Source organism: Canis lupus, chromosome 29, assembly GCF_011100685.1.
Source record: "Canis lupus familiaris isolate Mischka breed German Shepherd chromosome 29, alternate assembly UU_Cfam_GSD_1.0, whole genome shotgun sequence".
Taxonomy (NCBI): domain Eukaryota; kingdom Metazoa; phylum Chordata; class Mammalia; order Carnivora; family Canidae; genus Canis; species Canis lupus.
This window is the reverse complement of record NC_049250.1, coordinates 5969755-5986201: the sequence shown is the minus strand read 5'-3', so window position 1 is coordinate 5986201 and position 16447 is coordinate 5969755. Positions and strand designations below refer to the sequence as shown.

Below are 16447 nucleotides of genomic sequence, written 5' to 3'. Positions count from 1 at the left end.
TTGCTTTCTGGTACAACAAGATCTTTTCCAAGATCATCTTATAATTTTCCTGCTTCAGTCCTGGGACTCAGCCATTTTTTTCAAGAGCCCTGGCTCCTTTTAGTAGAGAATATTTAGGAACCAAGATCTGAGTGCTTTATGTGCTTCTTGCTAGAATCATTACTTCTAGATACTTTCAGTGGACAGAGCTAGGAGTGTAGCTACATAACATAGATGTGTAGACACACATATCAATTTTGATATTTACATGTATTAAAATTTGGGAGTTTATACTGATTCCTCCAGTTCCAGTCAGAACCACAGGGTTTATTCTAGACTTCCCTCTTCCCGTATTTGTAATTCCATGACACACCTGGCTTTTGTTCTGGTAGTTTGGCAAGTAGTACACTTTGGGACTGCCTCCCCCCACCCCTCTAGGTGCCCCAGACCACAGCTTTGCTTCACACATGGGAACAGCTCCCCCACCTTACTCCGCTACAGCTGAATGTGACATCTGGAAGCCCAATTCCAGTTAAGGGGAGGGGGGAAGGAGAAAAAGTAAGACTCATTAGGATGGGAAGGCGAGATTCCATGACAGTGATATGCTACTGGGACATAGATGGTGATGACTGGTGTTTCTTGTGCAAACCTGGAAAGAGTCTTTTTGAGTTTTTAGTTCTATACCATATTAACTATGGGGTAGTGAGCATAATAAATAAAAGAAATAGTCTTTTCTAAAAGCATAATTGAGAAGTAAAATAGAGTGGATTTATATTATTTCTTGGGAAATGCCTTGAAATTCACTTTTTGAACCCATAGAACCTTTGTGTGTGTGTGTGTCTGTGTTTTGTTTTCTTTCTCTGTTTCTAATAATTAAGTGAAGTACATTCTAATTGATTAGGTTTCTAAACATTAGATTCCATTTAACTGAAGCTTTGCGTAGACTTCTTAAATCTTGACATTTCCATTGACTTTGAAAATTATCCAAGGACATGATCCCTGGGTGGCTCAGTGGTTAGCACCTGCCGTCGGCGCAGGGCATAATCCTGGAGTCCTGGGATCAAGTCCCACGTTGGGCTTCCTGCATGGAGCCTGTTTCTCCCACTGCCTGTGTCTCTGCCTCTCTTCTCTCCCCCCCACCCCCATGTCTCTTGTGAATAAATAAGTAAAATCTTAAAAAAAAAAGAAAAAGAGAAGAAAATTATCCAAAGACAAATTGGCCATCCTTTTGTAGAATTCAGTTACAGTCAAATATTTTTATAACCTTTAGGGACCTTTGAAATCATCTAGTACAACCAGCACAGATTATGGATGGGAAGACTGAGGAGGACTGGAAAGGCATTGGTTCTTACACTTTAGCATGTATAAAAGTCAACTAGAAGGCTTGATTTTTTTACACCCCACCCCCCACACACTGGTATCTGATTCAGTGGGTCTGAGATGAGGCCCAGTAATTTGCATTCCTAAGAAATTCCCAGGTACTACTGGTGTGGGGACCACACTTTTTAAAAGCCACCAGACTGAATTGTCTGAGCTTATACTTCTCGATAAAGGCAGAGTTGGGACTAGAACTCAAGATTCCTATGCCTTTTTTTCGTGTAGGAGTTCTTAGTATTTTTTGTGTAGAAGAGTAGTTGGGAAACAGTAGGCCACAGTTCCATTCTGGCCTGCTACTTTTTAAAAAATTATTTAGTTAATGTGATTTATTGATCTATAATTCACATCTGTAAAAGTCACCCTTTTAAAGTATACAATTCCATAGTTTTTAGTATATTTACAAAGTTATGGAACCATCACTACTATGTTAATTCCAGAATATTTTCAAAATCCCAAAAGGAAATGGCATACCCTTTAGCAGATACTCCTCATTCCCTTCCCTGGCAACCACTAATCTCCTTTTAATTTCTATGGACTTGCGTGTTCTGGGTATTTCATATAAATGGAATCAGACAGTATGTGACTTTTGTGTCTAAATTCTTTTACATTGCATGTTTTTCAGGTCCACGTACCATTACTTAATTCCTTTTATTGCCAAATAATATTCCGTGGAAGGATATCCATGTATTAATCTTATGATCCCATGTTGTAATTCATCAGTTGATGCACATTTGAATTGTTGGCACTTTTTGGCTATTAGGAATAGTGCCACTCTGAACATCCATTTGTGAGATTTTACATGAACATAGGTTTTCAGTTCACTTGAATAATTACTGAGTCAGAGGTAACTGTTTAACCCTTTGAGGAACTCCTAGACTGTTTTCCCCAGTGGCCGTACCATTTTATATCTCCACCAAAAGATGAAGGTTCTGATTTCTCTACATTCTCGCCGATATTTATTACCTTTTTTTGGTTCTAGCTATCCTGGGTGTTAAGTGTTACCTCATTTTGGTTTTTAATTGCATTTTCTAATGACTAATGATCTTTTCATGTACTTATTGGAGATTTATAGATCTTCATTAGAGAAAAATCTATTCAATACCTTTGCCCATTTTAAAAATTGGGTTATTTTTCTTTTTCTTTAAAGACTTTAAAAACATATTCTGAGGGGGCTGCTGGCTGGCTCAATTGGAAGAGCATGTGCTTCTTGATCTCCAGGTCATGAGTTGGAGACCCACACTGAGTGCTACAGAGGTTACTAAAAAAAAAAAAAAAAAAAGTAGATAAGTTTTAAAAATATACAAATAGATAGGCAGCCCCAGTGGCGCAGTGGTTTAGCGCCGCCTGCAGCCCGGGGTGTGATCCTGGAGACCGGGATCGAGTCCCACGTCGGGCTCCCTGCATGGAGCCTGCTTCTCTCTCTGCCTGTGTCTGTGCCTCTCTCTCTCTTTGAATGAATGAATAAATAAATAAATAAATACAAATAATAAAAATATATTCTGGATACTAGAATCATCACATATGTGATTTTCAAATACTATCTTCCATTCTGTGGTTTATCCTTTTACTTTTTTTTTTGAAGATTTTTTATTTATTTATTCATGGAGACAGAGAGCATTGATCTAATACTACCATCATTAGCCTATCTCTCATATCCTTTGAACATTCTGTAGAATGTAGAATTACCATGGGTTTAATGTCCTCATGACTGGACTCAGGTCATTTATTTCTTTTTAATTCTTTTGGTAATAGTTTAATTAGGATATAATTTGTATACCACATAATTCACCCACTGAATTCTACAGTTCAGTCTTTGATATAATCACAAAGCTGTGGAACCATTTTTATCACTCTAAAAAAAAAATCCTATACTCTTTGTTATCCCCAAATCCCCTTTATTTGCAACCCTAGGTAACCACTAATCTACTTTCTATTTCTATAGATTCACCTATCCTGAACATTTCATATAAGTGGAATCATATAATAAATGGTCTTTCGTAATTGGCTTCCTTTACTTAACATAATGTTTTGTTTTGTTTTTAAGTTATTTATTTATTTATTCATGAGAGAGGCAGAGACATAAGCAGAGGGAGAAGCAGGCTCTATGCAGGGAGCCCAATGTGGGACTTTATCCGGGGACTCCAGGATCACGCCCTGAGCCAAAGGCAGACGCTCAACCGCTGAGCCACCCAGGCGTCCCCTTAACATAATGTTTTTAAAGTTCATCCATGTTGTAACATATTCAGTACTTCATTCCTTTTTATTGTTCATCATATTCCTTTGAGTAGGATTGCAAGGTCATATGGTAGGTAACTCCATGTTACTAGCAGTGTTTAAAAAATCTGGTTTTGGGGCACCTGGGTGGCTCAGTGGCTGAGCGTCTGTCTGCCTTTGGCTTAAGTCGTGATCCTGGGGTCCAAGGATCAAGTCCCACATTGGGCTCCTAGCAGGGAGCCTACTCTTCCCTCTGCTTATGTCTCTTCCTCTCTCTCTATGTCTCTCATGAATAAACCAATAAAATCTTAAAAAGGAAAAAGAAAATTCTGGTTTCTCCCCATCCTCATTAATACTTGTTATTTGTCTTTTTGATTATAGCCATCCTAGTGAGTGTGCAGTGTATCTCATTGTAGTTTTATTTGCATTCACATAATGACTAATAATGTTGAGCATCTTTTTCTGTCCATGTTGGCCATTTGTGTATCTTTGGAGAAATATTCATTCAGGTCCTTTACCTTTTTATTTTTAGGTTGTCTTTTGGTTTGTGGGTCTGAAGAGTTCTTTATATGTCATGGGTAGTAGACCCTTATTGAATGTAGTTTGCAGATAATTCTCCCATTCTGTAGTTTGTTTTTTTCCTTTCTTCATAGTGCTCTTTGAAGCATAATTTTTAATTTTGATGATTAATTTTTTCTTTTGTATTTGTGCTTTTGATATCTAAGAAACCATGGCTAAATCCAATGTCACAAGATTTTCATATATTTTCTTCTAGGAGTTTTATATTTTTATCTCTTACATTTAAGTCTTTGGTTCATTTTGAGTTAATTTTTGTGTATGGTGTGAGGTAAGAGTCCAGCCTCATCCTGTTACATGTGGATAATTGTTTATCCCAGCTACTTTGGTTGAAAAGATTGTTCCTTCCCTATTGATTTTATTGAGGGGGCACTCTTTTCAGAACTATTTTAACCGTAAATTTGAGGGTTTATTTCTATATTCTCAAATCTGTTTATTTGTAGGTCTTTCCTTAATTCAGTACCACTCTATCACTGTTGCTTTGTAGTAACTTTTGAAGTTGGGAAGCGTGAGTCCTTCAGTCTTACTCTTTTTTTTTAAGATTGTTTTGACTCTTCTGGGTCTCTTACATGTCCAGCTGAATTTTAGAATTGGCTTGTCAATTTCTGCAAAGCCAGCTGTGATTCTGATAGGTATTGCATTGGCTGGGTGTATCAGTTTGGGAGTACTGCCACTTTGAGAATATAAGTCTTAGGCATCTGGGTGGCTCAGTCAATTGAGCATCCAACTCTTGATTTCTGCTTAGGTCGTGATCTCAGGGTCATGAGATGAGCCCCTTGTCGGGTTTCACACTTAGCAGGGAGTCTGCTTCAAGATTCTCTCCCTCTGCCACTCTCCGCACATGCACATGTGCACACGTGCTTCTCTCTAAAATAAATACATGTTTAAAAAGAATATTAGGTCTTCTGGTCCATGAACATGAGGTGTCCATTTCTATAAATCTTCTTTAATTTCTTTCAACAGTTTTGTAGTTTTCATAACAAAGTCTCATATATACGTATATATACACACGAGACACACACACGAACACATGCAAAGCACACACAGAACTCTAGAATAGTGCCTGATTCATAGCTAGTGTTATATAAATGTTAAAGTTATCTTTTATTACTAATTTTTCTATATGTCTTTAACACTTTTGGGGAAGGTAGATTAAAATGGAGAAATAGTTAATAGAAAAACATTTTAACATTTATTTATTGATTTAATTTTTCAAAGATTTGTGGCTACGTGCAAGTGGGAGAAAGGACAAAGAGAGAATTTTCAAACAGACTCTTGGCTGAGCACAGAGCCCATCACAGGACTTGGTTCCCACAGCCCATGAGATCATGATCTGAGCCAAAACCAAGAATCTGATGCTTAACTGACTGAGCTACTCTGGTGCCACATTATTTATTTAATTTTAATTTATTTTTTAAATAAATTAGGCTCCATACCCAACCATGGGGCTTGAACTCATGACCCTGAGATTATAAGTCACATCCTCTACAGACTGAGCCAGCCAGGCACCCCTTAAGTTTTTACTTTATACACTTTTTTTTTAAGATTTTATTTATTTTTTCATGACAGATACACAGAGAGAGAGAGAGAGAGAGAGAGAGAGAGGGGCAGAGACACAGGCAGAGGGAGAAGCAGGCTTCATGCAGGGAGCCCAACCTGGGACTTGATCCTGGGTCTCCAGGATCATGCCCCAGGCTGAAGGTGGCGCTAAACCGCGGAGCTACCAGGGCTGCTCTAGTTTATACTTTAATAGAAGTAACATGTAGGAGCATCTGGGTGGCTCATTTGGTTAAGCAGCTAACTCTTGATTTCTGCTGAGGTCATGATCTCAGGGTCATGGGATTGAGCCCCATGTTGGCTACTCGCTGGGCATGGAGCCTGATTCTTTCTCTCCCTCTGCCACTACCCCCACTCCCCCCAAAAATGTTTAAAAAGTAAAAAATAATGTAAAATGTATCAGTTATAATGTTGAATGTAAACAAACAAGAAATTGTATATATGTATAGTATCCCATTTTTGTAAATTCTGTTTCTTAAGTGAAATATGTGAAAAAAAATTGAAACAGGAACTACATCAAAAGATTAACTGCTTGTTTCTGGCTTGAAGGATTATGATTTTAAGCTTTTCTATTATTCCATTTTGAACATGTATATCTACATAATACACACAAGGAACGAACATTAAATAAAGTTATTTTTAGTGGTGCAGTAGTCATGTAGGGTTTTATTTATTTTTTAGCATGTAGAGTTTTAGATAACTGATTTATTCCTGAGGTAGCTTTTGTCATCATTATTATTTGTCTTACCTACTTTGTTAGGCACGTTGTGAGGTTATAAAGAGAGAAACATATCTATATTTTCTAAATTGTAAAGCCCTGTGGAAATGTATGAAAGAAAACACAGTGTTCTGCAGAAATCAGGAGAGATCATCTTTATTTTTAAAGCTTGCGTAGTAGTCTTTTGGTTGTTTCTGGGTTGATAGTGGTGTTTTAATAGCGTTGATGGTCCACACATTTAAGGTATTATAAGGAGTTAACATTTATTCTTGTAAGTTTTTAAAAGTTCCTATTCTGTTACTAATTTATTAGAATTTAAAATGGTATCTAATGGCATCATTCATATAATTTGTCTACCAGGCATGGATGGGCAGAAGCCTTTGTGGGTATCAGAAGTTCACATATCAAATACATCTGCCCACATGCGTAAGTATTTTAATCTTTACATTTGTGATTCAGAATCTGGAGAGGAATAATTGTGATAGCTTTACTTTCTTAGAAAAGCATTTGATTATAATTTTTTTAAAGATTTTATTTATTATGCATGAGAGACAGAGGAGAGAGACAGAGGCAGAGACAGAGGCAGAGGGAGAAGCAGGCTCCATGCAGGGAGCCCGACATGGGACTTGATCCCAGGTCTCCAAGATCCCACCCTGGGCTGAAGGTGGTGCCAAACCGCTGAGCCACCGGGGCTGCCCTATGATTTGTTTTTATCTTTTTAAATATTCAGTTTGAGAGTAAAGCTTAGTAAATTCTTTAAAACTAAACTGGTAACTTAGCTACATAGAACTTTTTTTCTTTTTTGTTGGGAGATTTAAAATAATGCTTTCTTGGAGATCGTATGAACTCAGAGCTAGAAAAATTCCTTAACATATACAAACACCTGAGAGCTAAGGTATCTGTGGGGTATCTCTGAAGGGGATTTATTTACTTGACAGGTTTGTGAGAGAGCTTTATTTACTATGTGGAAAATACTCCTAAATTTTATCAGATAAAGGCAATGTGATATACTGTGGAAAGAACACAGGTTTTGAAGTCTGATAGATTTGGTTTCAAATTCTGAAAAATGTTTTTGTATGTCAGAAACTATATAAAGTTTGAGCAGACTCAGAAAATTGTTGAGATTGGCAAGGGTTTAGGTCAAAAGGTTGCCGAGAAACAATAGCTGTGGAGAAGACAAATGGGATTAGATTCATGCTAGTAGGTAATTCATCCTCAGAAGTGGTAGTAGCAGTAGAGCTGATAAATGGGAAAAGAGAATGGAAAGAGGAAAAGTATCTGATTAGGTAAGAAATATCCTGAAATAGAAGGTTTACCTGACTTCTGTAGGCTAATACTGTGGCTGAATACTATGGCAAGGATGGCTGTGTCCGCTATTATTCTGATTCAATTAAGAGACAGAATTCTTGGTTATGTTAGAATTTTTGCTGTAATTGACCCCAGGATTCATTTGATTTAAGGCTATTTCCCAATCTAGGGGAATTCTCAAATTCTTATCAATTCTCAAAGAATTGATAAGATTTTATAACCACTAAGCTAGACTCATTTCATGAGTTAGGAGGATAGTGATTAGATGTAGTTCCAGTGTATTTATTTTTCTTTCCTTTTGGGCCTAGAGCTACATTCAGGTTATCCAGATTTTTCATCATTTGAGTTGGGTGTAGTGGACACTTAGGCAAGACTTATATTTCTCATACTTATTTAGAGGTCTCTAATAACTAAGTATATAGATAAAACTTAGAAAATAAGCAAAAATGTAATCTGACCATTTGGTAAATTGCTGGTTTCCTTATACCCTTAGCCAGAGTCTCCTATTTTATACATTTCCAACTGTCTTGGGTACTTGTTTTCCTTGTCGTGTCTGGTTTGAAAGTTATTAAATAAGGGTGTTGGAGGGGATTTCTGGGTGGCCCAGCAGTTTAGCGCCTGCCTTCGGCCCAGGGCGTGATCCTGGAGTCCCACATTGGGCTCCCTGCGTGGAGCCTCCTTCTTTCTCCCTCTGCCTGTGTCTCTGCCCCCGCCCCCCCCCCCCCGCCGTCTCTCATGAATAAATAAAATCTTTAAAAATAAATAAATAAATAAGGGTGTTGGAAAAGAAAAATGTTTTTTATTTGCCAAACTTAGTCCTTTCCTGCTGTTGTTCCATCTTCAGAACACATCTAGAGGATATGTAGAAAAAATGACACAGGTGTGGATGTGGTGACACAGTTTAAAATGTTTTATTTATTTATGATAGTCACACACACAAAGAGAGAGAGAGAGAGAGAGAGAGGCAGAGACACAGGCAGAGGGATAAGCAGGCTCCATGCACCGGGAGCCCGACGTGGGATTCGATCCCGGGTCTCCAGGATCGCGCCCTGGGCCAAAGGCAGGCGCTAAACCACTGCGCCACCCAGGGATCCCAAGGTGACACAGTTTATACTTTAAAATTGTAGCATACAGTTTTGTGTAAGCCTCAAGTAATTACCTATCCTTAATTGATGGAATTTATCAGGTTTTATGCCTTGTTACATTACTCTGATTTTGCCTTTTTTTTTTCTTTGCCGTGTAGACCAGTTATGCCTATAACATTGAATATGAACATGGCTATGCCTTCTTGGTAAGTAAGAATTATTCAATAAGAACTTTTTATTTATACTTATTTGATTTTTTTAAAATTTTGGGTTTTTTGTTTTGTTTTTTACTGGAAGTGCTTTTGCATGTAGCAACTTTAATTAGCTATTTTTAGGTTGCAAAGTTACAGAATTAACTTTAACTGTAAACTTTTAAGTTTAACCTTAAAGTTTTGTATTTTTTAAAGTTAGGGGTAAACTTAAGGAGCTGCACCAGTAGGTACAGAAATAGGAGGAAATGGGTAAACACAAATATTGTAGAAAATATCTCCTACTGCTTGATAAACCTTTGCTGGTTTCAATGACCCAGCATTTGAATGACCCCCATGTAGCATACACTCTGATTAAGCAACAGTTTTTCACCCTTCCAACTTCTTGCCATTCTGGAAAGTTGACAAGTTTTATTTTATTTTATTTTATTTTTTTATTTTATTTATTTTTATTTTTAAGATTTTATTTATTTTTTCGTGAGAGACCCACATAGAGAGAGAGAGAGAGAGAGAGAGAGAAAGAGACGAGCAGAGACACAGGCAGAGGGAGAAGCAGGCTCCATGCTGGGAGCCCAACGTGGGACGCGATTCCAGGTCTCTAGGATCACGCCCTGGGCCAAAGGTGGCACCAAACCACTGAGCCACCCGGGCTGCCCAGTTGACAAATTTTAAAGGAAACCACTTCCTCTTCCACCCTCTCAAGATATTTTCACATTCCCTGTATATTTTATAGTCAGGAAGTAGAGTCAGTTCTTCATTCCTCTAGGCTACTTCCAATCTATTGTCATCTTGTTTCTCTACTTATTCTCATCCATTTCTTTTCTTTCTTTCTTTCTTTTTTTTTAACCAGTCAACTTTTATTGGATATTAATTGTGGATTAGGCAATGGAAGGATTCAAGGATGTCAGGCAAAAGTCATGGTCAGGAATGCCAAATGTGCTTCCACACTGGGCCCTCTTCAGTGGTACTTGCGTAGCTGTTCATGTTTGAGCTCCTTGTAAGAACGACAGTAGTTGAAAAGCACATAAGCGGCCAGCACCATAGAAATCCCAGCGGCGCCCCCTTTCTTCACATTGATATACTTGTAATGCTGGTAGTAACCTCTTTGAAATGCTCCAGCAGTGCCCTTAGGGGTGGAATCCCGCATCAGCATCCAGCCTGGCAGCTCTCCTAGTTTCACCTTCATGAGCTTCTTTTCCTTCATTGGTACGGATGACGCCATCTTGGAGTCCTGGGTGTCTGCTCTCTCACCCATTTCTTACCCATGCCTCCACTTCCTTTTTATCTCTTCTGGATTCCTTGCCAACTTTCTCAAGTTCTTGCCTACTTTGGTCTTTAGTTCTTTCATCTTCCCTCTCTGGCAAAATCCCATCCATAACCAGAATTTCCAGCTAATGTTGCTAGCGACAATAATGAAAGAATATAACTTGGAAGAGAAGTGTATAGGGCCAGAGGAAAGCTTCCCTTGGGTCTTTAGTTGGAGGTATCTACAATGTGTGATGAAAAAGTTTTGCAGAATGTGGATAGATTATAATATAATACCTGTGCTCAATATGTGTGAGGTATTGAGAGTGATGTGGTAAAGTCCTTGTGTTCCTTTGGATTGACTTAGGATGCAACAGAAGGGGAAAGGGATGGCTGGAATTTATTGCAAACCTTTTATTTTATTTTTATTTATTTTAAATAATATTTTATTTATTTATTCGTGAGAGACACAGGCAGAGGGAGAAGCAGGCTCCATGCAGGGAGCCCAATGTGGGACTCGATCCTGGGACTCCAGGATCATGCCATGGGCCGAAGGCCACTCAGACCACTGAGCCACCCAGGGATCCCTATTGCAAACTTTTTAGAGAAGTATGCATTGAGAATTCCTGCTCAGCTGTAGATTGGACTAGGTATTTTCTTAGATGTTCTTACCCTGAGGTTATGTGGCATTGTGATTTTTTAACATTAGAATCTGTATCTGGTTGGTGAAAGGAACACATAAAATGTCAGATTCACATATTTAAGTTTTTCGTCTCTGTAGACATTTTAATTTGAGTTTCATGTTCATGGCTAGCCCTTTCTGTCCAGACTGCCCTGAGTTTAGTAAAACATACCATGATTGCATTTTTTTATAATCAAATAGCTTTTAAGATTTAGCCTTATTTTCCAGGTTTGATATTTTTGGGCTTTCACCAGATTCACAGGAGGATGAACCTGGAATTAAACAGGCAGCAGAAAATGGTAAGTACAGAAACATTTTATAAAGACAAAAACATTCTTATTTCGTAGGTTCAATGGTTTTATTGATGTTAATGAAATAAGATACAATTATATAAACTTAGAAGGTGATCTGATCACTCTCTAACTTGTTTGCCACTATGGCTACTTGGACTCCCTTAACTATAAATGAAGAGGTGATTGGGAAGACTGGCCTTTATTAAACTTCGTCTCTGTTTTGCTTTGATTTATATAGGGTAATGGAAAAAATAGCAATTTAATAGTTGTGGCCAGTTATCTTCACTAAGAAGACTTGAAATAAGGATGGGTATAGTGATATAATCCTATAGATTGTAATTTATGTTGGTTAATTTTAGTGTTATAATAATAATAGATGCCACTGATTGAACACTTCAGCTATTAAATCAGATAATTCTTGTAAGTCATCTCTTTTAACATTCTATGGCGTAAGTATTAGCTCTACTTTACAGAAAATCCAAAGTGTGTTCTCTGGTTGGTATTCCATGCTTCTTATGAACATGATAATTCCGTTTATTTTTAGGATGAAAGCATGGAAGAATACTAGTTATTGGGAGAAATCTGGTTTTAGAAAATGTATAGAGGCATCCTTGTGTGTGTGTGTGGGGGGGGGGATTGACTTGAGAGTACTCGGGTGGGGGCACAACAGATCTTGATGAAACAAGCCTGGCTATGAATTGATAATTGCAGAAGTGATGTGTACCTGGGAGTTATTGCATACTCTTTCTATTTTTATATTTATTTGAAAATTTCCAAAATAGCTTAAAAACTAGTAGGGTCCTTCTAAAAAAATCTTTTTAAAGATTTTATTTATTTATTAGAGAGAGAGAGAGAGTATGAGCAGGGTGAGAGGCAGAGGGAGAAGCAGATTCCCCGCTGAACAGGGAGCCCCATGCGAGGCTCCATCCCAGGCTTCCAGGATCATGACCTGAGCCCAAGGCAGCTGCTTAACTGACGAAACCACCCAGGCGCCCCTAAAGATCTTTTTAAAGATGAACTCTTAAAAACTTTAAAACAGGGAAGATACAATGTATTGGAGTTTTGGGACCATTAAAGCAAGAACAGTGGCTTTTAGGATCATCAAAAAGTAGATCAAGTCGAGAATCCTAGAGCTAGGATTTTGTCAAACAATAATAGATGACAAAAATAGGTATTGGATTTGGGAGTGAGTTATTGGACTCTGTGGAAGATAGAGAGGGGTGAGGCCTTGTGGAGAAGACTGTTAGGTCTGGTGAGCTCCATCGTAGTGATAGAGTTGGCCTGTGACATACTTGCCATTTCTTTCCTCTACAAGGTGATGATGTATTATTAGAGAAAGTGAGGCTCAGATTCAGAGAGCTAGGAAAGAATGGAGCCTCTGTTTGAGGCCTACAAGAATATGCTCCTGAACAAAGAAGAGATTGCTCAGGTTAGGTCCAGGGAGCACAGTGGTGCCCTCACCCTTAAGCAAAAGGTGATTGAAATTAGAATGCCCTGCTCTACCGCTGAGGGCTGTCTTTAGTTATCTCAGTGGTTGGTGTCACCTTGATGAGTAAAGTTTTGTGAACTCAGGGGAAGTGGCTCCAATATCTTGCCAGCTGGCCAGCAGCTAACATTCCCTAGGCCCTTACTTGAGCCTTCCCTCCTCACAACTGGGCCTTTACTGCCACTTCTTTTTATTTTTTTCTTTAGGATTTTGTTTGTTTGTTTATTTAAGAGAGTGAGCGAGCATGCATGTGTGTGCACACGCGTGCGCATAAGCAATGAGGAGGAACAGAGGAAGAGGGGCAAGCTGACTGCACTAAGTGCAGAACCTGACTTGGGGTTTGATCTCACAATTCTGAGACCATGACCTGAGCCAAGAGTTGCCACCTAACTGACTAAGCCACTCAGGTGCCCCCTATTTCTGCCACTTCTGCAGCCTTCATCTGACTGAGGCTGTACAGTCTCCCCTAAATAAATCCCTCACATTTCTCATCACTTCTTTTATTTCTTAAATTCTTTTTTACTGTTCTCTAGGCCATTCTTCCCTACCATAGTCAGAACATTGCTGTTCATACCTATTCTAACTAAGAATTAAACTTTATATAAAAATAAAATTAATTTTTTATTTGGGCATTTGTTTTTGCAGTGTTTTAAAAAGCAGATTTTTAGGGGATCCCTGGGTGGCGCAGCGGTTTGGCGCCTGCCTTTGGCCCAGGGCGCGATCCTGGAGACCCGGGATCGAATCCCACATCAGGCTCCGGTGCATGGAGCCTGCTTCTCCCTCTGCCTGTGTCTCTGCTTCTCTCTCTCTCTCTCTCTGTGACTATCATAAATAAATTAAAAAAAAAAAAAATTAAAAAAAAAAAAAGCAGATTTTTAGTTTTTAAGAAACAGGAAATATGAAGTTGGAAGTTTAATCTTAAAAATGAAACAGGGCAACTGGGTGCCTCAGTGAGTTAAGCATCTGCCTTTGGCTCAGGTCACACTCCCAGGGTCCTGGAATCGAGTCCCACATCGGGCTCACTGCTCAGTGGGGAGGCTGCTTTTCCCTCTCCCCCTGCTCCCCCCCCCCTATGCTCTCACTTGTTGTCTTTCTCTCTAAGGAATAAATTTAAAAATCTTTTAAAAAAATGAAACTCTTAAACATATCTAAAAATGAAAGGACATAATTTGTAAAAGGTGCAGTTATTAAAAAAACACAGGACAGATTATAAAGAAAAAGGAAATTCTAGGAGTCACCAAGTTTTATAGTTAATGATTGTGTCAAAGTATTTTGCAGAAGCAGAAGAACTCATTTGATTTTGTTTTCCTGCATCATTTTACTGACTATAGGAAAAATTAGTACTATAGTTTTTAAAATAATAGAATGAACTTTTTAAACACTATAGATGACAAACCATGTAATCTATTTTATTTATATTTTAAAGTGGCAACTTTTAGATACAAATTTCTATGATTCATTGAAGAGAGAAAAATATAAATGTATATGAGTAGAATTGACCATAAATAAAAGAATATCCATTGATAAGAGAAAGAAGTGTTGTTTACAAATTACATAAGAAATAATTGAACAGTTTAAGCAACCCCTGCAAAATGAGTTTTATAATGAAAATACATTCTAGTTTTGTATTTTAGTGTAGGGCGTTTTAAGTTTTTCACTTGTTTCAATGTTTAATATACTGTGTATTTTTTGTAATTAATTTCACCCTATTTAAAATGGTACGTTTAGACATAACTTTGAAAGTATTAGTGATTTAATTTTATGTTGTTTTTAGTAAAAGCTTTGATAGAGCAAGAGGTGAAGAATGGCATCCCTTCTAACAGAATTGTTTTGGGAGGATTTTCTCAGGTAAGGTAAAGTTTGGGTGATTTATCTACGAGTCTGGGGATTCTGTCCCTTTCTATGGAGGAGTTGCGTTTTTGTTGTTGTTCTTTTGTTGTTGTTGTTTTTTACAGTGTTACGGAATCTGATATACTATTATCTTTACTATTTCTTTAATGCTGAATTAAGTTTGGACTGAATATAGTTAATTATGAGAATGTACTCTTTTGTTTTTCTAGTTCTCTTTCCAGCAATTGCTTTCAACTTCTAGATTATGTCTTGAAGATCTATTTATTAATAAGTAAATTGATTGGAACTCGGAATGTATTTTCTTAAAATAATTAGCACACATAGATATCTAAGTTGACACTGTATAGCCCTATAAACAAAACTAATACACACAGGTATAACTCCCCTGTCCTAGGAAGAGACTACTGTTGGAACAATAAGGTAGAAAACAAGAGAATTTCTTCCTTCTTTTTGTCACAGATCCTGTGGTTGAACCCATGGACTCCCCTGCAATCCTCTTGGGGCAAAATCCAAGTAGGGGCTCCCACAGAGTGACCCATGATGCCAAGGGTTGCTGATTGTTCCCCCTGGGTTCTCTTCTCCCAATGCAGGAACCAAAAGCTCTGGGGAGACTCTTTGGGTGGGGATGGGGCCTCACTGGCTCGGGAGAGGGGCAATGTGACCAGTGTGTAGCTGCTTCTCTTACCTTTTAGTGTGGTCTGTTGTATCTCTGTGCAGAGGGATGCCTCAGTTCCCCCAGCCCCATCTGTATATTAGGATTCTCTCAGTGATGTTCTGTCAGTGATTGCATGTTTGTTCTTGTAAGAGGAAGCAAAGTTAGGAATGACCTATGTCCCATTTGCTGATGTCACTCTATCATCTTTCCTTTTTTTGTCTTGTAAAATAGATTTTAGGGGTGTCTGGGTGGCTCAGTTGGTTAATCATGAACCCAAGGTCCTGGGATCCAGCCTGGCATTGCGCTCTCTGCTCTACAGAAAGTCTGCTTGTCCGTCTCCCTCTGCCTGCTGCTCCCCCTGCTTGTGTGTATTCTCTCTCTCTCTCTCTCTCTCTCTCTCTCTCTGTGTCTCTGTCAAATAAATAAAATCTTTTAAAAATAATAGACTTTAGATTTAAATATATGATGTTTATTTTTGGCATCTTTCTTCTTTTTTCTGTAGTTTTTCTCCTACCTTCTATCCTTTTTCTGCAGATGTAATTACCTCGTATTGACCTTACATCTCTATTTCAGCTTGTTGCATGTTTACTTTGTCACCTATCCCCAAATTTCTCAGCTTCCAATCTGTAAATCTTCTAAATCAACAACTTCGTGTTCATACTACCTGAAATAGGACAATGTCAGAATTACGGAATTGTTTAAAAGTTAGGATTCAGTAGAAAGATGTGTTGTTGATACAATAAAAAGATATTACTGATTTGGTGTTTGTTAAAGTTCAGGATAAGGTCAGTTGTAATACATTTGTGACATAAATGTAGGTACAGAAATGAATGCTTGATCTGAAAAAGAAGGAGACTGTAGGAGATCTAATGTAGGAGACTGTATAGTTAAGATTTGTTGATTACAGTTTACAGAAGGGAATTCATACCTTAAGCAAGAAAGAGAGAGTTATGAGTTCATGGAATATCAGGAAAACTAAGGATGAGAATGAAGCAGGGCCTCAGGAAATAGCCAAAACTTAGAAAGCCGTCTTTCTCGCATCTCCTGTTTTTCTACCCATCTGCTTCATTTGCCTCTTCATCTACAGTTGGCACTTTCCACCTTTGCAGCCTATAGCTTTTCCAGTTCTGAGTTTATGGGCTACTGTTCCAGCCATGCAGAGAGACAGACTGACAGTCACTATTCCAATTTCAAGATCTTAAGAAAAGGGAC

At 38.1% G+C, this 16447-nt stretch overlaps 2 protein-coding genes across 6 annotated transcripts in view; one reads left to right on the top strand and one right to left on the bottom strand.

Annotated features, from left to right (window-relative positions):
* Nucleotides 1-16447, top strand: part of LYPLA1 (lysophospholipase 1) — a 41218-nt gene that overhangs the window by 12968 nt on the left and 11803 nt on the right. For 3 of the 4 annotated variants that reach the window (XM_038579317.1, XM_038579319.1, XM_038579316.1), the window contains 4 exons: nt 6782-6847; nt 8973-9020; nt 11179-11249; nt 14504-14577. In XM_038579317.1, the coding sequence (XP_038435245.1) occupies nt 6782-6847; nt 8973-9020; nt 11179-11249; nt 14504-14577 (259 nt within the window). The remainder of the gene's footprint in view (nt 1-6781; nt 6848-8972; nt 9021-11178; nt 11250-14503; nt 14578-16447) is intronic. The other variant, XM_038579318.1, reaches the window with a different exon arrangement.
* On the bottom strand, nt 9910-10245 carry LOC119866697 (ATP synthase subunit f, mitochondrial-like). 2 transcript variants are annotated; one of them, XM_038579322.1, is made up of 2 exons: nt 10125-10245; nt 9982-10010 (listed from the first exon to the last, which is right to left on the bottom strand). In XM_038579322.1, exons 1-2 carry the CDS (start codon nt 10243-10245, stop codon nt 9982-9984), a joined length of 150 nt encoding a protein of 49 aa, XP_038435250.1. The 2 variants fall into 2 exon arrangements, with proteins under 2 accessions (XP_038435249.1, XP_038435250.1); XM_038579321.1 differs by having other exon boundaries at nt 9910-10245.